This window comes from Monodelphis domestica, chromosome 4 (assembly GCF_027887165.1).
Source record: "Monodelphis domestica isolate mMonDom1 chromosome 4, mMonDom1.pri, whole genome shotgun sequence".
Taxonomy (NCBI): Eukaryota; Metazoa; Chordata; class Mammalia; order Didelphimorphia; family Didelphidae; genus Monodelphis; species Monodelphis domestica.
Window position 1 is genome coordinate 6,536,339 of NC_077230.1, and position 22,019 is coordinate 6,558,357.

Below are 22,019 nucleotides of genomic sequence, written 5' to 3' on the forward strand. Positions count from 1 at the left end.
GAGGGGAGGAAGGAAGGGCAAGCGGGGAATGGAGAAAGGGAACAGGGGAGAAGGGAGAAAGGAACTTTGCATGTTAAGGGGAAGCAAGACCCAATCCTTTGTGCGGATTTTACAATTCCACTCAAGCAAGAGATCAAAAGGGTTACTGGACACACGGAGGAAAAGTTCTGCAGCAGCAATTCCCTACAAAAGGGTGGGGGGGGGGGGAGGAGGAGGGAAGGAGAGAGAACTCAACTTAAAAACATACTAATAACTATCTCAAGCATTCACCAAAACATCCCTGAAGGAAATGAGGTAAGCAAAGACTAGGCAATCCCGATTGGTTGCGAAATATAAAATAATCCTGGGAACACTGTGGTTGTGGATGATTGAAAGGAAATTTCGTTTTTCTTACCCAAATATTTTCACTTGCTCCCTCCCTTCTCTATCTCTCCACCCTCTTCTGTCCTCTTTCTTTCCTCTCCTTTTCTCTCCCCTAGCTCTCTCTCCAGTCGTCACTCTTCACCCCACCCATCCTGTTCTCTCTTTCCCCTCCTCTCTATCTGATTAAATGAGATGGGAGTGTGGGAGTGGTGGTTTTGAAGCTCTCCCTTTAAGAGGCAGCCTGCAGTGACGAATTCTTGAAATTGCCCTTGCAGGATGGCATTCCACTATAAATTCATTGTTCGACCTCCTCTCATCTTCACATTTCTCTCTTCTCTCCTTGTTCGTATCGACCAACTGGGGATAACAACCAAAATGAAAATCCCGAGCCACGGGGGCTAAAGTGAGGACATCTTGCCATCTCACCAAAGGCGATCTGGCTTTTCCTCATTCATCTCAGTTTCTCAAGAGACCAAATGAAACCAACAAATTAAAAAGAAGGAACTGCTGGCGCTTAGTTCGGAAAGTGATCATTCCTATCCTCGATGATCCAGTTCGGAAAAGAGATAGGGGAAGAGGGGAAATGCTGAAAAGTTGCCTGCTGTAGTCTGCATGTAATTTCTTGGTGTACCACTGCTTGCTGTGGATGGCTTTGGGATTTTGTTTTCTCCACCTTCCTCTTTTTCCAGCTTTTTCCTAGTAAGAGTCCAAACGTTATTATTTTTTTAGAAAAGAAACCAACAAAGAAAAGTTACACACCGGAACCTCAGCTTTGACAGTTATAAGTTTTGTTGGCAGCATTTTCTCCTTCCCTCTTGACATTTCATTCAACATTACAGGCAACATATATGTATATATGTACATATACACATACATGCGTTCAAGCATGTGTACATATTAAGTATACATATGTGTTTAGAAAGATATACAAATATGTGGGTAGATCTACTTATTTTAATCCATGGTAACTTGCATTGCTGCTTATTTTAAAAGACCCCCGTCCCCCTTCCAACTTTTTTCTCCCTTCATCAATCCTGACTCTGAGAGAGCAATATGGTCTTGAAGTTGGCCTCTTCTCTGCTCCTGTTGGTTTTCGAAGTGCACTTGGCTTCCGCTGGCGTCCCGGCTCTACCGGCACCCACCTATAGTCAAACCTATCAACTTCCACCAATTGCAGCAGAGACAGCAGAAGCTCATCTCCGCTCCCAGCCGCAGAAGGAGATGCTTCAGCAGCGGCAGCGGCAGCGGCAGCGGCAGCGGCAGCAGCAGCAGCAAAAGTACCCTCAGCAGCCTCCTTACACCCTCGCTACCAACCGCAAAACTCGCGGTCTAGTGCAAAACATTGACCAGCTTTACTCCGGAGGAGGCAAAGCGGGATACCTCCTCTATGTGGAGGGAAAGAAGTTTCTCCTGGATTTGGAACAAGACGGCTCCGCGGGCTTCCCAGAGTTTTTGAAGGCCGGTCAGCAGGAGACCTGGCCTCCATCTCCACGCCACTGGGATCGCTGCTTCTACCGCGGCACTGTGGACGGAAGCCCCCGCTCTCTGGCCCTCTTTAACCTCTGCGGAGGGCTGAAGGGCTTCTTCGCTGTTAAACACACCCGCTACACCATCAAGCCGTTGTTGCTGGGGACAAGGGAAGCTGGAGAGGGGCGGCTTTATCGGGGTGGCTCGTTCCAGGGGCTGCACGTCTTCACTAGAGAGGGCTTCAGTTTCAAAACGCTGAAGCTTCGCAGCAGCTGCGAGACCCCGAGCCCTCCCAGGACCCGCCATAGACCACCAGGAGCAGCTCCTACGGAGGCGTTTCAGAAGCAACCATCTCCGCAGCCCTTGGCGGCACCAGCGGCCGAACCACCCAAGGGGTGGCGACGTCAGCGGCGCTCCATCTCCAGGGCCAGGCAGGTGGAGCTGCTGCTTGTGGCGGATGTATCTATGGCCAAGAAGTATGGCCGGGACTTGCAGCATTACCTGTTGACTTTGGCCTCCATTGCTTCCCGGCTTTACAGTCACCCAAGCATCGAGAACCACATCCGCCTAGCAGTGGTGAAGGTGGTGGTGTTGGATGACAAGGAGAAAGGGTTGGAAATAAACAAGAACGCGGCCACTACGCTCAAGAACTTCTGCAAGTGGCAACACCAACACAACCAGTTGGGAGATGATCATGAGGAACATTACGATGCAGCTATTCTCTTTACCCGGGAGGTAAGTGAGCTCAAACCCGGTTATCATCAAACAGGAGGTCACTCTCTGCCAATATATAATACAGGGGGCAGTGGGGTAGCTTGGTGGTTGAGAGCCAAGCCTAGAGATGGGAGGTCCTGGGTTCAAATATGACCTCAGACACTTCCCAGCTGTGTGACCCTGGGCAAGTCACTTGACCCCCATTGCCCAGCCCTTACCACTCTTCTGCCTTGGAGCCAATACACAGTATTGACTCCAAGAAGGAAGGTAAGTGTTTAAAAAAAAAAATATATATATATATACATACATACATATATAATAGTGTCTAGTGTAATTTGTATAATATGTATGCATTGGGAAAGTGCAGGAAGTCAGGGAAGCGGATTCACTGAGAAAATGTGGTAATTTATTAATACCAAAAAAACTCCATGCCTATTTGGAGCCTTTAAGGAATTTAATCTTCTTTCTTAAAAAAACAAACAAACAAGCAAAAAAAAAAAAACACCTTCCATCTTAGAATCAGTACTGTGTATTGGTTCCAAGGCAGAAGAACAGTAAGCAAGGCAATGAGTTAAGTGACTTGCCCAGGGTCACACAACTAGGGAATGTCTGAGGTCATATCCCGTCTCCCAACCCTCTGAACCACCTAGATACCTCCAATTTAATTTTATTTCATGAAGGTATCAGATCGAGAACTGGAAGCCACACACAGGTGTAGACCACGTGACTTTGGACCGGGTAGACAATTCTGTTCCTTTTACCAATGAGAGATCATCCAGATAGTCTAGTCTGATCCGAACTTGTAATCTCTCTGTTCCTTCCCACTTTCAACAGCTCTTGCCTGGGGCCATCTAAGAAAATCCCAGTTCTCTTCCCTTTCAGAGATCGCTAGATCTAAGAGCTAATGGAGCCCATAACTAGATGTAGAAGGAGCTGTATGATATGTGTCTGCGTGTACATCTGTTGCAGGCTGGTTCTTGTATGCATGCATTTAGCTGAAAGGAAAGATGAACCATTTAAAAGTTTAAGTCATCCTGCTTCTCAATCAACCAAAGGCAAGTACTTGGCCATGTGAGAGCATCACTTTGCAATGTAGATTTCCTCGTCTCTTTCATCCCTCTCCATATTAATATCTGTCTGTCAATTGGCATTTTTAAGCTCATTTATGTGTCAATAAAAAGAGCCCCAACTTCCAGGCGTTCACAATGTAAGGAAGGAGAGAGCATGAAAACAATCAAGTCCTCACAAACTGAGGCAGAGTAAATAGGTATTGGGTGGCTGAGTGGTGCCGTGGACAAAATGCCCGGCCTGGCGTCTGGAACACTCGTTGTGAGTTCAAATCTGGCCTCAGATACAGACTAGCTACTTGACCCTGGGCTTGTCACTTAACTCTGTCTTCATCTGTAAAATGAGCTGGAGAAGGAAGTGGCCAACCTCTCCAGCATCCTTGCCAAGAAGACCCCAAAAGAGGTCACAGAGAGTTGGGCGCAACCAAAGCAAGTGAACAACAAAGACTGATTTAAGTATATTCATAGAGGGATGGGCAATAGTAGCCAAGGGAAAAGAGAGAGTCCAGAAGGCCTGCTGTAGAAGATGGGATCCAAGCCAAAAGAAGCCAGGAAAGGTAAGAGGCAGACAGGCGAGGACAGAGAATTCCTGGCAGGAGTGAGTGACGCCCATTGCAAAGACATTGTTTTTTGGAGAGGCAGCAAATTGCAGCGTGTAAGTCGAACTTAAACACCTGGCTGGGCACACACTTGGTCATGTCCTTAGGAAAGTTCTTTGATCTCTCTGTACGCCAGGCCGTTCTTTATACATTTGATAAGTGTACGGTTATCGTCACCCTCAGATCCCTACCTGGGGACATATCACAGTCCTGGACAGAGAGAAAATGAATCAAACAAAACTGTTTCCCCCTCCGCTATCCCTCCAAGTTATCCTTTTATGCCTGGTATGGAAGGAATTATGGGCAGCGTGTTGTCCAGTGCTAGAAGTACAGAGACCTGGATTTCATCCAAGTCCTGACCCTAACCAGCACGGCAACTTGCTCATGACACCTGGCAACCCTGGACCTTCACTTCCATAACCGATGGAATGATGGAGTTAGCTGCAAGGGACTAATTTCCTTCTCAAACATTACCTTAGTTTGTTGTTGTTTTTTCACAAAAGTAGAAATAATATGCAAAGCACAGAAGAGAGAAAACCAAGTCATTTGGGAAACTGAATGAAGTGTTTCTAGAAACCCGGGATCAGAATGATCATTCTGACTCCCATTTTCTCTCCTCACCCCTTTCTCTCTCTTTCCCTTTCTCTCTCTCTCTCTTTTTTTCATTCTCTCACTCAGAGACTCAGAGGGGATCTCTGGTTTTAAGGGAAAAGGCAGATAAATTTGGAGTAAAGGGTGACAGGTTGTTTAAGGACTAGACATAAATGTAAACTAAATGTAAACAAAGTAGTAGTAGTAGTAGTAGTAGTAGTAGTAGTAGTAGTAGTAGTAGTCTCTCAGTAACCGGTAACCGAGGATGACGATTATCTTTGTGCGCTTTCAAGAAAAGAGTTAAAGATAACAGTTTTAGAACGGAATGAAGATATATTTCTTTGTACACAATGAAAAACTTTCCCTTCATGAAATGATCCTCTGGAATTCATTTTTTTAAAAAATATAAACCTTCCATCTTGGAATCAAGACTGTGTATTGGTTCCAAGGCAGAAGAGTGTTAAGGGCTAAGCAATGGGGGTTAAGTGACTTGCCCAGGATCACACAGCTCGGACATGTCTGAGGCCAGATTTGAACCCAGGACCTCTCATCTCTAGGCTTGGCTCTTAATCCACTGAACTACCCAGCTGCCCCCTCCAGAATTCATTCTTGAAGGACATTAGTTTGTGTAACACTGCCACTAATTCTGTGGTGGTCCTTTTCAAAAAATACTTTGATTCTTTTTCTAATTGGGCTCCAAGTTTAGGGACTTATTTTCTCTATTTAAAAAAAAACAAACACCAGTTTGTGACCTCTTACAATTTTTTTTTTTTGCTGCATTATAAGAAGCTACACAATAAAGATGTCTAAGGTGGTTGTCCTGTAATTATTTCAGGCAGTTGATTTCCCATTATGGGTTTCCTTTTTTATTCTCAAATTCAAATGTAACTTTCTTGTTGACATTTTAAAAAGAAAATTAAGTGGGATTTTGAAATTTTTTTTGCTTTTTAAAACACATTTATCTAACTGAATCTGAGTAGAGTGATGCAAGCTCTCGACTCTTTTTTGCTATGATTGTCTGTTTCTCCACATTGTTTAATGAGTAGTTAATTATTTTGAAGGCGTGGAATATAGCACATTTTTAAAATATTAAAGCACGAAAGAAGATGATATGATTTTATAGCATTAACATGTTCAATTTGACTTGAATAATCATTGAAGCAGCACACTGGATTTGTCCACAAGTGAAAAATTATATCAGCCCTTACTGAGCACAAGCATACTTTTAGACGGCAATTGGCTCTCTGGTATTTATTTGCTATGTAATATGGTGGGAAAAAATTGAAAACCACATGTGCTTATTTGAAAACCACATTCAAACTCCAGTTTTTATATGGTTTAATTTTAGTTAAGAATTGAAAAAAGTCTAAAGACTCATGAAAGTTTTATTTGGTATCAAGAATATGGGGGTCGAGTTAGGAGGGATGGAAAGTGTCAGAAGAATGGAAAGATGGGGACCAAGGAGACGCAGGGCTTTAAATTTCAGGGAATTTTTTATTTAATTCGAGAGGGGATGGAGAGCAAATAGAATTTCTGGGCTGGAGGAGGTGACATGGAAAGACCTGATCTTTTAGGGAAATCACTTTGGCAGCTGAATGGAGAATGGATTGTTGTGTGGAGACACTTGTCACAGGTCTTCTACCCAGCCAGCTAGTCTGTCAGTTCAGGAGTGAGGAGATGAGAGCCTGCACAAGGGTAGGTATCAGAGGAAAGAAAGAGATGAAAGACAGGCTGTAAAGGAGAAACCAACAGGTCGTGGCAAAAGATTAGATGAGGATTGGTCGAAGGATTGGGATTCAAGGATGACATCCAGGTTGAGTGTGGGGTAATGGGGAGATGGTGGTCCTTGACAGTAACAGGGAATTTGGAAGGGGGAGACTTTAGAGAGAAAGATGCTAAGTTCAGTTTTGGAAATAGTGAGTTTCAAATGCCTATTCAACAGGCAGTTGGAGGTGCAAAACTGAAGTTTAGCAGCGAGTAGATTTTAAAATTCATTTGTATAGAGATGGTCATTAAATCTTTGGGCACTAATAAAATCAGGAGGAAGAGAAGAGGGCCTAGATGGGTGGGATATGTCTCCATGACCTGGAAGATCTAGCAAAGGATATTAAGGAATGATCATACTGGTAAAAGGACCAGAAAAGAGTAGTGTCCTCCCCCCAAATCAGAGAGAAGAGAATAGCAAAGAGGAGAGTCTGCTTGAGAGTGTAAAAGACTTCAGAGAGATCAAGGAGAATAAAATCCTAGAAAAGACCATTGGGTTTGAAAAGTAAGACATCATTGTTAACTTTGGAGAGAGCAATTTCTTTTTCTAAAAATTAGTATTTTTATTTGTTTATTCCAAATTACATGTAATAACAAATTTCCACATAAGTTTTCCAAAATGATATAATCTAAATTGTCTCCTTTCTCCCCCCAGCCCCCCCCCATCCCCCTTCTGAAGCTGACAAGCAATTCAATCTGGGTTATCCATGCATTATCCTGCAAAACCTATTTCCATATTATTCATTTTTGTAAGTGAATAATCTTATGAAACCAAAAGCCCCACACATACACCCACTTTGATCTGTATCTGACTCCAACTGTTCTTCCTCTGGGGGTGGACAGCGCTCTTTGTCACAAGGCCCTCAGAACTGTCCCAGATCCTTGCATAGCTAACGGAGGAGCTAAGCCTATCACAGCTGGCCATTCCACCATATTGCTGTTGCTGTGTACAGTGCCCTCCTGGTTCCACGGATTTCCCTCTGGGAGAGAGCCATTTCTATTGAATGGTGAGGTTAGAAGCCAGATTGTAAAGATAAGAAGAAAGCCTGAGGAAAATGAGTGAAAGCATGTATTGTAGACACCCGTGTCGAGGAATTTGGGCATAAAAAGCAGGAAAAATAGGAGACAATAGCAGAAATTGGGTCACTCTGGATTTTCTGTCACTCTGCTAACAAGAATAAATATTTGCAATTCATCGATCAAACCAACACATTTCACTATTCTGAGTATTATCGTATCTCTGTTAGAGTACTTAGTCTCTATGTAAAAGAAACATAAATGCACAATGTTCTGATGCAAAAAATACATTTCTACTGAAATAGCACCTTTGCTAAAATTCACATCACTTTTGCCCTAAAATAACAGAAACATGAAGAATAAATAAAGAATTGGCTTCAATTTTTGCCTTCCAGGATCAGTTCTTTGCTCTTGGTTTACATACCCTGAGTGTGCCATTCATTATTCTTTAGGAGCAAAAGACCTCTCCTGTTTATAAAACAGAACATTTTTTTGTCTGGTCTCTGCTTACAAATACTGATGGATATTTTATCAGAATTTATTTGTATACTATAGATAATGTAAACCAAATCACTTCCGTAAGAAGTTAGGCAGGACAGGATTTTAATTCACATTCTTTAAATATCATATATTTAGGGCAAAAGTGAACATCATCAAATGGTTATAGCCTCCATTTTGGTCCCAATCTCAAAAAAGCTAAATAATGTAGACACAAGAAGATTGTAATAGTAAATCGTCATAGTTGAGAGTCGAAAGCTGGACTGTTGAGAATTTTTTTGAAGCAATGTGATTCCCCAAAGAAAAGAATTTTCATAATACAGAGTTTTTGTTTCTTTTCACTGTTTCCCTAATTCTGTTTCCCCCATCCAATTTTTGGTCTATATATTTTATAATTTTCATGTGGTTTTATTCATTCAGATTTTTAAGACAGCTATTAATTGTGCCTAATTTTTTTCTCATGAACATGAATGTACTTGTTGCACTACTCTTTGAAAACTAAGATGGCAGTTCAGTATCACCATGGCAGACCAAATGAATGTTGCACTCTTTTAACAAGGTTTAAAACTGTACTCTATTGTTCTAATAATACTTAGTGGTTTAAACTATATCCAACAGAATCAGAATTTGGCAAACATAATATTTTTAGTTCATTTCAACTTAATGGAGGTATTCAAATTTGTGATTTCATTAGTATTCCAGAAGTCCCAATGTGGATGCTCTCCACTGATACAAATCATTAGTTTGTCTGCAAACTTCGAGCTTTAAAGAGCTACTTAACGCAACAAGAGATGAAGTATTGTGTAATCACAGAGCTAATGAGACAGAATTAGGACTTGAACAATAGACTTTCCTGACTCTATCCACTATTCTCTTATGTAAACCTTGGGAATGGCAAGCAGTTCACAATATTTGCCACACTAGAAAGTATGGCAAGAATCCTGAGTCAAATAAGAAGCTTATGGAGAATATTAAATTCAGATTAGAAAAGTCGATCTTTATCACTGTCGTTGCTATGAAGACGAAGCAGAGAAAACTGGTTTATAAGCACAAATCATGATAGGATTTCAATTCTGACTATTGATTGGTTATGTGTGGGTGAATGAATATCTTGGTGTCCTTCAGTAGTTAGTAGTAGTAATATTATTCCTGAAATGTAACATGGCATAATGGATAACAAACTGGAGAAGGAGTTTAAAAAGCTTAGTTTCAGATCTCGCTGCTGACTCTGGCTTTCAGACCCATGGAAGAATCATTTAAACTCTAGTCCCTGAAAACTCTTTAACACAATCTTGCAATTCTAATTGTTTTTATACTGCTTGTAATGAGTTATTTTATTTCTTATGAAGCTTTGCAAGTTAAAACTTTTTTTTAAAAAAAGAAGAAAGCATGAAGGAAATTAAAATAATTCGATACATCTTAATTTTATCATTTTGACTTTAACAATTAACTCTATTCATCTGCATGTAGAAATACTGTATTCTATACATTTATTCTTTATCTATAAATTGGAAAAGAGTTGTGCATCTTCGTAGGTAGAGGGAACCTCCTCATCTAGATTTCCTTATACTGATGAAATCATAGGTCAAAGAATAATAATAACAATAAAAGTAACTCACATTTGTTTGGCATATTAAAACGTGTAAAGCATTTTCTTTAGAATATCTCTATTAGGGCAATTTGGAACTATGCCCAAAGTTGCTTTAAAATTGCACATATCCCTTGATACTATGACACCACTACTGGATTGGTATGCCAAAAAGAGCATCAAAAAGGGGAAAGGATCTACTTGTACTAAAATATTTAAAATGGCTCTTTTTGTGGTGACAAAGAATTGGAAATCAAAGGGATGTTCATCACTTGGGGCATGGCTGAACAAATGGTGTTATATGATGGACTCCTATACTTGCCCTATAAGAAATGAGGAGTAAGATGGTTTCAGAAAGAGTTGGAAAGACCTACACGAACTGATGCAGAGGGAAGTAAGCAGAACCAGAAGAAGAGTGTAGATAGTAACAGCAATGTTGTATGATAATCAGCTATGAAAGAACTTAGCTGCTCTCAGCAATACAATGACCTGAGACCATTCTGAAGGACTTGGGACAAAGAAAGCTCTCCACCTCCAGAGAAAGAACTGTTGGAGTCAGATGCAGATCAGAGCATACGATCTTTCACATTAGTTTATGATTTTATTTTGGTGTTTTGGTTTTATGTAAGTATTCTCTTAAAACAATGACCAATATGGAAGTATATTTTGCATGATAATACATGTATAGGAGATCAATTCACCTACCATCTTCAAGAAGGAAGGAAGAGAGGGAAACAATTTGGGTCTTATAATTTCAGATAACATATGTTAAAAATTGTTATTACATGTAATTGGGAAAATGGAGTAGTTTTGAATAAAAAATCTCTATGAAATAAATTGATATTGTGATATCTTTGCCACCTCTACAGTCATTCTACTATTTAATACTGATCTAAATGAACTTTATATCGAATAGGGCCATCATAAGGTTGGAATTATCTTTACACAAATAAATTGGTTTTAAGAGGTTATGAAACAAGGGTGATTTGCTTATAAAACAATGTTGATCGCCAGTTAAATGGCTGGTCATTTGCAATATTGCTATTAATTACTAGCCAGTTGTTTAAGCAATTTTGTACCTCAAAAAATGTTTCTGTTATTGCCATAATCTTAATGGAAGAGCTGTTATTACCAGTTATCCTTGACAAGCTCCCAGTTATATAATCAGTTATCCTTCACAACATCGCCAACATATCAGGTCAAACTATTTTGTGGGGAAAGAGTGATGCCAAACATTCTAAATGCGAGCTGTTATTAATTGGTCGAGTTGTTAACTGGTGGTGTTAGTAATTGCGTCCTAGCTTCGTGATACTTCATTTTAAAAAACTGACCACTCAGTGATCTCAGGGTAAGGAAATGATTCTCACCAATGGGCTCATTTGGGAATGAAAGTAATTTAACATTTTAGAGTAGCAATTCCTAAGTGGTCTGACTCAGTATTGATACAGTCATCTGCCTATGACGAGCTGTAGACCATTGGAGTGAATGGAGTATGCAATCTGTCTAAGTGATTTTTATATGAAAAAGTAAAGAACTCTTAGGTCAGTAACTGGAGATTATGGACATGAACATTCCTCTGATTATGGGACAAATGTCATTTGCCTCATTGAAAACAGAGTATAAGGATTTGGTTTCTAAGCTGAGGCTGCAAGAGAAGATACAGCTCCAGGTTACTGGAGGTGAAAGGACAGGTTTAAGAATTGGGTTGGGGGGGTGATGTAAGTCCTTCTCTGCCCTACACTTGTTGTGGGCAGTTTGTGTGGCCAATGGGAGGCTAGAGATTCTTCTACCTGAAGAAAGAGTAGAGAAAACTTTCTCTGCTCTCTATTCTGACTTATTGCTAAGAATAAGAAAAAGGTGAAGATGAGGGAGGAGGAGAGAGCAAGAACAATTTACAGGGGTTACACTGAACCCTGAGAAATAGTAGCTACATGGTTACCCTTACTTGGAAATTGCCCTGCCCATCTGAATTGGATGACAGTCAGCTGAGCGAACCACTCACACCCCAAGAAGAGGGGGAACCTGGGAATATTTGGAGAGAAGGGCCATGCCATGCCTAAATGGCAGGGAACCTTGGGCACAATGTAACCCAGGCCCTTTATTTTCTGTATAAGGAATCTGAGGCTCGGGGAGGCAAAAGAAGTTGGTTATGATCATACAACTAATTAGTGGCAGAATCAAGGCCAAAACTACGGCTTTCTGACTTCCAAACTAGCACTTTATTGGTCCATCATATGAAGTTGCTTCATTATTATCTCAGAATACAATATTAACTCAGTTCAGTTCAACCCACATTTATTAAGCAACCGCTGTGTAAAAGCACCAGCCTCCATAGAGGAAGACTTGCAGAGGTAATGAGGTATGGTCTACTGGCTTGTAGAGGAGAGAGAGTAAAACGTTGACTTTTGAGATGCTAAAAACATGTTTGAAAGCTTTAAGAAGTTTGCAATTATGACACTGCTATGGGCTGGGTCTAAGTCAGATCAGTCCTGGGTCTTGTAGGTTCCATGTTTAAACAAAATGGAACACTACTGGGTGCTTAGTGAGCAAAGAGATTTACTTAGCTATAGGAGAATACTATTCAACCAAATTACCCAGTTACCCCGAGTTGATGTGGCTAAACCACCTGAGCTGTCCACCATTATTCACCATCCAAGCATCAGAGAATTCAACTGGCTATTTTGTACTCAGACAACAGGGAAATTATAGCAGCATCCTGAGCTTTCCCATATGTAGTCAACCACATTCTATCTTTAAAGGACAATATAGCCCAACTTTCATGAGTTGTGTATCTGGGTATGAATGGCTGTTGGCACAAAGAGTATGTTTATATATCGAAGCCTTCAAGTCTGAAAGAGTGACCAGTACCAGCAAGGTCAGAGGATGGGACTTCTTTCTAGGGGAAGGAGAGGGGAATCGACATTTAATGACTGTTTACTCTGTGTCCGGCTTGGTGTTAAGTGCTCTCCATGAGTGGTAATCATGTTTGCGTTTGTGTTAGAATTTCCCAGGTCTTGTATTGTTAAACGGGAGTCTGTTCTTTGTTTCTTTTATTGACAATATTTTTCATATTGATATCAGTTAAGAATAAAAGGCTGCCTCTGAATTTGCTCATTTCACTAGACCAGGTACGTTCAAGAGAGTCATAGCATTCTTGACCACGAGTTGAGTGAGGCTTATCGATCACATGTCCTTAGCAGATAATACTACTTCTTTGAACCTTAAATGCTTATGGTTCAAACTTTGAACTCAAAGAAGATGCACTAAATAAACAGGAAAAAATAGAAGGCATAGGGTGACATTTAAACAGTGTTACCTTTAATATATAAATATAATTCCTGAATGGGCAGCTAGGTGACAAAGGATAGAACTTGGGGCCCAGAGTCAGAAAGATTTGAGTTCGGAATTTGGCCTCAGGCACTACTAGTTATATGACATGGACAAGTCACTTAACCCCATTTGTCTCAGTTTTCTTATCTGTAAAATGAAATGTGATGGAAATGACAAACCATTTTAGTATCTTTGCTAAGAAAACCCAAATGGGTTTATGAAGAATTGAACATGATGGAAACAATTGAATAACAAGGAAAATTTCTGAATATGCTAAAGACCACTTAAAATACTATTATGTAATTCAATATCCAAGGTTATAATACCAAAAGAAATCTTAAAGTTCACCTAATTCAATCTCCATTTTCACAAGATGAAGAAATTGTATTTGACCTTAGCCAAAGGTGGAGAAATGATAAAGATATTGGGGGGGAAAAAAAGGATTAAGTGGCTTATTCAAGGGCAAAGAAGTGGCAGAACCAAGGTTCTCAAATTCCAAAGTGAATATCCTTCCCCTACCACTGGTAGAACTATGAACTATTCTTTAAGATGGTAGAACTATTAAAAGATTATTCTTTTATATCTCATTAATAACTCACAAAAATAAAAATCTGGCAGCAAAATTATGCAGTAAACTACATAAATTTCACGACATAAATTATTTTAGAATCATTAGATTAATGTCTGATCGTTATTTAGAACCATATATAGTTATTTACAAATGACAGTCTACTTGTGTGACTGCTGATGGCTAATATGTCTTTTCTCTTAAGATTCATATTTTATTGAATTAAACTTTGAAGGGAGCTTGGGATTCCAACAGGTGGAAGTGGTGGTAGGGCACGGAGAGTGTGAAGAGGGTTCCTGTCTATGCTAATGCCGTGTTCGTGAAGGTCAGGGATGTGTCATAGGTCTAGAAAGGTAGCTGGAGCCAGACTATGAAGGACTGTAAATGCCAACTGGAGAAGTTCATGTTTTACCATAGAGCTGATAGAGAATCCCTGGAGCTTGTTAACTAAGGAAGTTCCATAGTTGTATTCTGGACTTCACTTCCCCCATTTGTAAAATCAGGATGTTGGACTACATCGCCTGTACATTTCTTCCAAGATTTTAATTTTGTGCACTGTAAGAAACTATGATCTGATTAATCTAAAAAAACCTTAGAAAGAACCACATGAGATAATGAAGAGTGAAATATTTGAAGAATAAGTTGTGGAAAGTTCACCTCCAGATGATGATATGAGAAGTGGAAACATGAAAGACATAAATTATGTATTTTGCCAGATGATGACACCTTCTGTGGCGTGGGGAGGGGAGGGGAGGAGAGGGCTGAATGTAAAAATAAATCAAAACATTTTTAAAAGGTTCACATTTCAGGAGCTTTTCTTGTTTCTTTCCTTGGAGCCAAGATGTTTAAAACTGATATTTGACCAAATGAAAGAACATTTTATTAATTTGCAAACACCCCCCATTTTAAAATGGTCACTCATATTGAACAAGACACAGAGAACATGATGAGATGTGAAACAGCTAACTTTGACTACATTAAATAAAGTTTTTGCGCAAACAAAATCAATGTAACCAAGATTAGAAGGGAAATCAAAAGCTGGGAAAATGTCTCTGACAAGGATCTCATTTTTGAAACATAGAGAGAACGGAATCAAATTTGTAAGACTATACAGCATCCCCCAATTGATAAATTACTGACAGTTATGAATAGACAGCTCTGATGAGGAAATTAACACAATCTTTAGTCATGAAAAATGCTCCAAATGCTATCAATTAGAGAAATAGAAATTAAAACAACTCTGACAAGCCACCTCACCTATCAGACTGGCTTATGACAGAAACAGAGGATGAGTAACTGGTGGAGTGGATGTGGGAAAATTAGACGACTCATACACTGCTAGTGAAACGATGGACTGATTTAGCTGTTTTGCAGAGCAAACTGGAACGATACCCAAAGGGCCATAAAAATGTGCGTGCTCCTTGACCCAACGATCCCTCTGCTGGTCTGTATCCCAAAGAGATCAAAACTAGGATAAAAGGACTCGCTTGTACAAAAGTATTGAGAGCAGCTCTTTTGGTGGTGGTAAAGAACTGGAAACTGAAGGGATGTCTATCAATTGGCACGTGGCTGAACAAGTGATGGTATTTGATTGTAATGGAATACTGTTGTACCGTAAGAAGTAACAAACAGGACGGTCTCAACAAAACCTGGAAAGACATATGAAATGATACAAAGTAAAGTGAGCAGAACAAGGAGAACATTGTTTAAAGTAGCAGCAATAATGTACTATCATCAACTATGAACGATTTAACTATTGTCAACAGTGCAAAGATCCAAGACAACTCCAAGGGATTCATGCTGAAAAAGGCTCTCCATCACCATCGAAAGAACTAAAAGAATCTGAAAGCAAATTGAAGCATACCATTTTCCACTTTATTTCCTTCATGAGTTTTTTCTTTTTTAAGTGGCAAAGGATCTTCTTTTACAATATGATGAATATGGAAACGTCCTGCATGATAGCACACGTAGAACATAGCGTATTACTTGCCAACTTGGGGATGGAAGAGGGGAGGGAAGGAGAGGAAGAACATGGATACCAAAATGTCAGAAAACAATTGTTAAAAATTGTACCTGCATGTATTTGGAGAAAAAATACGAACAAAAATAATAATCATCATAGCAATAAAATTGCATTTACTTGTCATTATCCTGTGTGGTGAAAATTGAAAGTGTTCCTTTGACTTCTGCTTTAGAGAAAGGAAACTGGTGACCATAGTCTCAAATCTAGCAAATGTCAGAACTGACGCTTAAACCTGAGCTTATGATTCCAAATCCTGAGCCTTTCCCCACTGTTTGTAACAGCCATGATCATTCTGCAGACAAAGCTAGGTAATGTGGGAAACTGCTTAGACCATTTTCAATAGAGCAATGTTGCCAAGAGAATATCTATTTCATTTTAATATCTAGAAAATTTTCTTTTTAAGTAACAGTTTTACTTCTGTTAAATCTTCCAAAAACAAGGAATAACCTAGTGCTGATTTATGTGTATATGTATAGATATATTCATATGCATATTACCTATATTATCTATAATACCTATAATATATAGAATTCATATGAATACCAATTACACTATATAATATACATACGTGTTTGTGTGTGTGTGTAAAAAGGAATTCTAACCTTCACATTAGGAGATATTTCAATAAAGTTATGGCTATTTCAGAGGACTGATGAACACTTTCCTTATTTGAAATAATATTATTTTTCTGTCTAAGCAATTCTACATTAAAAAAAAGGAAAAAAAAGAAATGGTCGTTCATTGAATTACAATAATATCTGCACAATCAGAATAGCTACGCTTGGATTTTCCTTTAATCTGCTGGACTATTTACATTCTAAAACTGAAATCAGAGTTGAATCTAGAGGCCCTCCAAAATGGAATCGAACTATTTTAGATGTTTTAAAAATGCATGTGTTGTGGCTTTACTAATACTGTTATAAAAGGAAGGGTAAGACTTAGGGTAGCTCTTAAAATATAACTGAACCTCATCCTATAACGCATGTGCTTCAGCAGCCCAGAATAGTTCCGAAGGCATAATAACCCCAGATTGTCCTTGGAGAGCTGCCATAGAAGAACAGGTGACATTTAAAGTTGTCCAAATTCTTGCTGTTGGGGAGAGCAAGTAATACACAGAGTGGCTTTTCCTGGATATAAATTTATTTTAATGATTTCTTTTTTTTCCTCCCCCACAGGATTTATGTGGGCATCATTCATGTGATACTCTGGGAATGGCAGATGTTGGGACCATATGCTCTCCTGAGCGCAGCTGTGCAGTGATTGAGGATGATGGCCTCCATGCAGCTTTTACAGTTGCTCATGAAATTGGTATGCGTTGCCTTTTCTGATCATTTGCCAAATCAAACACTTGTAACAGCTGCATTAGGAACCCAAAACGCTTTATAATTAATTCCAGCTTTTCCCTGGTTCGGTTTTACACTTGTAGATCACGCCTGTGTGTGTGTGTGTGTGTGTGTGTGTGTGTGTGTGTGTGTGTGTGTGTGTGTGATCTTTCTGATAAGGGATCAGAAGGCAGGGGAAGGTCCACAGCAGATGACTTTTTTGGAAAGTATTATTTTAAATGAGTTGTTCAAGGGAGAAGTCGTATGTCCTACCTCTTTCACAACATCAAAATGCAGCTCTCGCCAATGAAATTGGGAGATTTACTATCATGTATTCCTAAAAATAAGTTTTGTTCATGATTTAATCAGAACTCTTATTGAACCCCTTAATAAGCATCGATTGACCCCAAAGGGCAACAAATAAATTGTTTCAGTTTATGACTAGTAAACATATTAGAGAAATAAACATGGTCCTGCTTTGTTTTCTTATAAAAGAATTAAATTGGGACAATATCATTCACCTAATTATTTGCTACTATATAGAAATCACTTTAAAAAATGTATAAGACAAAAAACGTTTACCAAAGGCACGAGGCATGTCAGTAAAATAAGTCCTTGTTCATTAGCACTATTTCCAGTCTAATTGTTTTCATAAGCTACTAGTTAGGATAGCTGGTAACGTGAATACCAAAGGCTGCCAAGCCAAATGCCTTCACCTTTTTTCTCTGTCGTAATGGGAAAATGACTTGAGTTGTCTCTGCTTTTCTCTTTTTTCTTATTCTTTTTTAATTGTTTGTGTCATAACTTTTCAATGAAAAGCCAATCATAAAATCCTAGTCTCAGAAGTGACCATGAATTGTCTAGTGATGGCCGTGTATTCATCTCTTATTCACCATTTCAGAATACGGAATCTGGGGGTTCCCCCTTTTAATGATACGACTTTTTCTAGTCAGATTGTTTATATTGTGACATATAGTGTAAGTGCTGGTATAAACCCATTCTTTGCCATATGGCTGTCCTGCTGCAGCTCTTCTTGGAAATTATTTATTTTTTTAATTAATTATTAATTAAATTATTATTTTATTATTATATTATATTATTATTATATATTATTAATTATTAAATTAATTATTAATTTAATTAATTATTTATAGGGCAACGAGGTGGCTCAGTGGATTGAAAGTCAGACCCAGAGACAGGAGGTCCTGGGTTCAATTGTAGCCTCAGACACTTCCTAGCTGGGCAAGTCATTTAACCTCCCCATTGCCCTGATTACTGCTCTTCTGCCTTGGAACCAACATGCAGTATTGATTTTAAGACGGAAAGTGAAGGTTTAAAAAAAGAAAAGAGCTACTGCCCAATGCTTTGTGTGCTCAAGTTTGTCAAAGATTAGACTGCCTGCTGTGCACTTTTCACTTTTCTTTTTCTTATCTGGCCCCAGAAAATGCCACGGGAGCACACAGTTAGCAACCCTCACCTGCCAAAAAATAGAAGTTCAACTCATTTTGTAGTTTAGGAAGCACAATGACACGAGACTACAGCGGTTCGGAGTGAGTGTGCAGCTTCCTCCGGCTCTTCTGGGGCTCCTTGGGGAAGCTGCAGAATCAATTTGTCTGATGCTCGTGAAAGTGGTCCAGGCATGACAGGAAGAGAAAGAGAATCACTCACTCAAACCCCAATATCAACTGAGCCCAGAAGAGTTTCCACTGAAAATCTGTTTGTTTAAAAAAGATAGATTGTGCGTGTGTGTGTGTGTGTGTGTGTGTGTGTACACACACCCAAATAATGTTGTTAACACTTGCAGAGCATTTTTACAGTGATCTCATTCAGTTTATACAACCATTCTGTAAAGCAAGTACTTTTATTACCTGCTTTTTACAGAAAATGAAACTGAGTCTCAGAAAGGTTAAGTGACCTGCTTAGAGTCATATGACTAAAGCAGGATTCAAATTCGCTTCTTCCTGACTCCAAATCCAGTGTTTTAGCTACTGGGCCTCTCAGAAGACCTAAAATAAAAGAGGAATGGGATGCCTTAAAATAGTCAAAATAAATATATTTTTTGCCTTGTCAGGGAAAAGCAGCCTCACTTTGTTGGTTTAGTGCCAAAACAGTTTAAAAGCTGAAAGGGATTACAGATAGGATATGCAGGAATTGGCTGGAAAGGAGAACCCTTCTTCCCCTTGAGGATGATCCCCCATCAGCATTGGCAGTTGGGAAGCAGGAAGAATCATACTTGGGATTTACTAGGACGTTCTATCTTAGATAATTAATTTGTTTTGAATTTGTGCCTAATTGCATTCTGTCCATTAGAACGGAACATGATATGGACCCTAACGAGTAGGAGAGTCATGGTATGTGTAGTTTTTCTGGGGAGGAAGGGGTCCGATACTAGGGGCCCCAGAATAAGAAAATCCACGATATTAGATATCCTGATCCAATCTTGAGCCTGCAGCAGACAGGTAGATCCCAGGACCCCAATTTTCCCGCCATCGTTGTTCCTTTCCTTTTCTCTCAGTCAAGGACATTGTGGGCATCCCATTCATTTCTCCTCACCTTTCTCCCTCGTTAAGATTCTTTTGTGTTCCCTACTTTAGAATCAATTGTTTTAGTCCATCTTACCTTCTCTTCATCCTTCTGTCTGACCTACTTGGGCTTATTCCCTGTCTGCGAGTCTTCCTTAAAACCCTTTTTTGCTCTAAAGATTCTTATCTGACAGTAGGCGGGATATAAAGGCTACCGTAGAGTTGTCACTTCCTTTAAATCCAATTATATTTTAATTTCTATGATCATGAAATCATCTTTAAAAAGCAACAACAACTTCCTTCCCATCCTAGAAGAGGCTGAAGAGTAAGAAGGGCTGGGCAATTGTGGTTAATAAGTAACTTGCCCAGGGTCACACAGCTAGGAAATATCGGAGGGAGGCCAGATTTGAACCCAGGATGTCCCAACTCCAGGCTTGGCTGTCTAGCCACAGAAGCACCTAGCTTCTCCTCTATTCCTTCTTGAAGGATGTATTTCTTTGAATGGCTTGCTGAAGTAGGATGGGAGAAGAGATAGGTTTAGAAATAAAAGGGATAAAAAAATAAAAATAACTTTTTTTTAAAAAGGAAGCATTAGATAGCTTGCCATTCCTGGATTTTTGTCATTACCATTTCAACCAGTAAAAATCCTATTATCTAGAGCTCTCTCTGTGTGTGTGTGTGTGTGTGTGTGCGTGCGCGCGCACATATCGTCAACTGGACATGAACTGGATGATGATCTAGCCAAGGAGACTTAGAAGAGCTTCTCACAGTCCTGCTTTTCCTCGTCTGGACACCATTCAGCTTATCAATGTCCTTCCTCATATTTGGTGTCTAGAACTGAACAAGATACTAAAAGTATCTAATTATTAAAGATATATATATATTGGGGCAGCTTTGAGAGCTAGGCTTGGACGGGAGGTCCTAATACACAGCATCGACTCCAAGGCAGAAGATCAGGGTTTACGTTTTTTCACTAACTGTTTTACCTACCTAAGCCTTGGAATGGAGGGAGAGGGTACATAATACATTCATTTTAGGGAAATGAGTTTGGTAGGTGAGTGGAGAATAGACTCTGATGGGGAGAAATTTGTCAGCAAGTTACTGAAATAGTCTGGGCATAAGGTGATGAGGAGCTGCAGCAGGCTGGTGGCAGTGTCAGAGGAGAGAGACGGATATATACAAGAGATTGGAATAATCAAATTAAAAAAAACAAAGAGGTCATCAAGGCACGCCTTCACTTCTAGGTAGTTCTTGCTCCTCCACAAGACTAACCTCTTTACTTGTTCAAGTGATACCATTGCATTCGGTTTCCAACAGATTGCCCCTCCACCATCTTTTACTTATTTTCAGTTGCTTCCTGTCCCCAAACATGCCCATCTCTGTCCTATGCTGAAAAATCAGTGCTCACTTGACACTTCCATCCCCTCTGTCCTCCATCTCTTCTGTCCTCTAGCCAAACCCCTCAAAAGGTTGTCTACAATGGGTGCTGCCACTTTTTCTTCTCTATCTTAACTCCTTATAGTACGGCTTCTGACTTCATCGTTCGGTTGAAGATGCTTTCTCTAAAATTTCGAATGATCTCTTATCCGATGGCATTTTCTTTTTCCTCAATTCTCAGCTCTCTGAAACCTCTAACACTGGTGATCACTCTTCTCTCTTTCACATTCTCTTGTCTCTGGGTTTTTAGGACGTCTCTTTTCCTATTTGTCTACCTACTACTTCTCTGTCTCTTTTGTTCTCTAACGATCGGTGTGTAGCGTTTTGTCCAGGACTCTCTTCTCAGACAGAAACTCCCAAATGAAAACTCTCAGGAATATTATAGGCGAAAGCTAGAGCTCTCAGGTCAAATAAAAACGCGGCAGGCAGCTTTCCAGAAAGAAAGAATTCACATACCTGAAAGCCATACCCAGGATCGTACCTGATTGAGCAGCTCCCACTCTTAAAGGATTGGAGGGTTTAGAATATTCCATTTCAGAAAGCGAAAGATACAGGCTTGTAGCCAAGAATAACTTGTCCAGCAAAACTGAGCCCAAGCAAACGGATTTTTAACGAAGTAGGATTTCTAAGCATTTCTATTGAAAAGACTAGAGCTGCACAGAAACTTTGACATAGAAACAAGGGCAGTATGTGTAGCATATAAACAAAAGGGAGCAAACAAGGACACTCTATTCCCATTCTAATGTGGACAGATGAAGCATATGCTTCCTCAGAATCCTGTGAGCATCGGGCATTATAAAGGAAGTCCAATGAACAGTTTGCCTAGAAGTGCTTATGTTCATGCTACTATTTTAAAATATATGTATATATTTATTGGTTCCATTAAAATACCCGGGGCATCCCCTCCCTCACACACACACACACAAAAACACCCATATGGATGGCCATATCTTCACATTTTGGGAGAGGGAAGGATATGGCCAGTGTGAACATTTGTCTTGTGTGACTATATATGTTTTGACTGATTTTTCTTTTTCTTAATTTCTCAATGGCCCAGGGGGTAGGTAAAAGAAAATTTGGACCTGAAAACATAATTGAATAAAGGGAAATAAAGTCCATTACTTGTTGTTTGATGAATTTAAGCCAATT

The 22,019-nt window shown here is 39.6% G+C and overlaps 1 protein-coding gene across 1 annotated transcript in view; it reads left to right on the forward strand.

Annotated features, from left to right (window-relative positions):
* Positions 1-208: 208 nt before the first annotated feature.
* Positions 209-22,019, forward strand: part of ADAMTS5 (ADAM metallopeptidase with thrombospondin type 1 motif 5) — an 85,969-nt gene continuing 64,158 nt past the window's right edge. Inside the window, exons 1-3 of the mRNA XM_001373545.4 lie at positions 209-294; positions 639-2,565; positions 16,765-16,897. Of these exons, the coding sequence (XP_001373582.2) occupies positions 1,417-2,565; positions 16,765-16,897 (1,282 nt within the window). The 5' untranslated portion in view covers positions 209-294; positions 639-1,416. The remainder of the gene's footprint in view (positions 295-638; positions 2,566-16,764; positions 16,898-22,019) is intronic.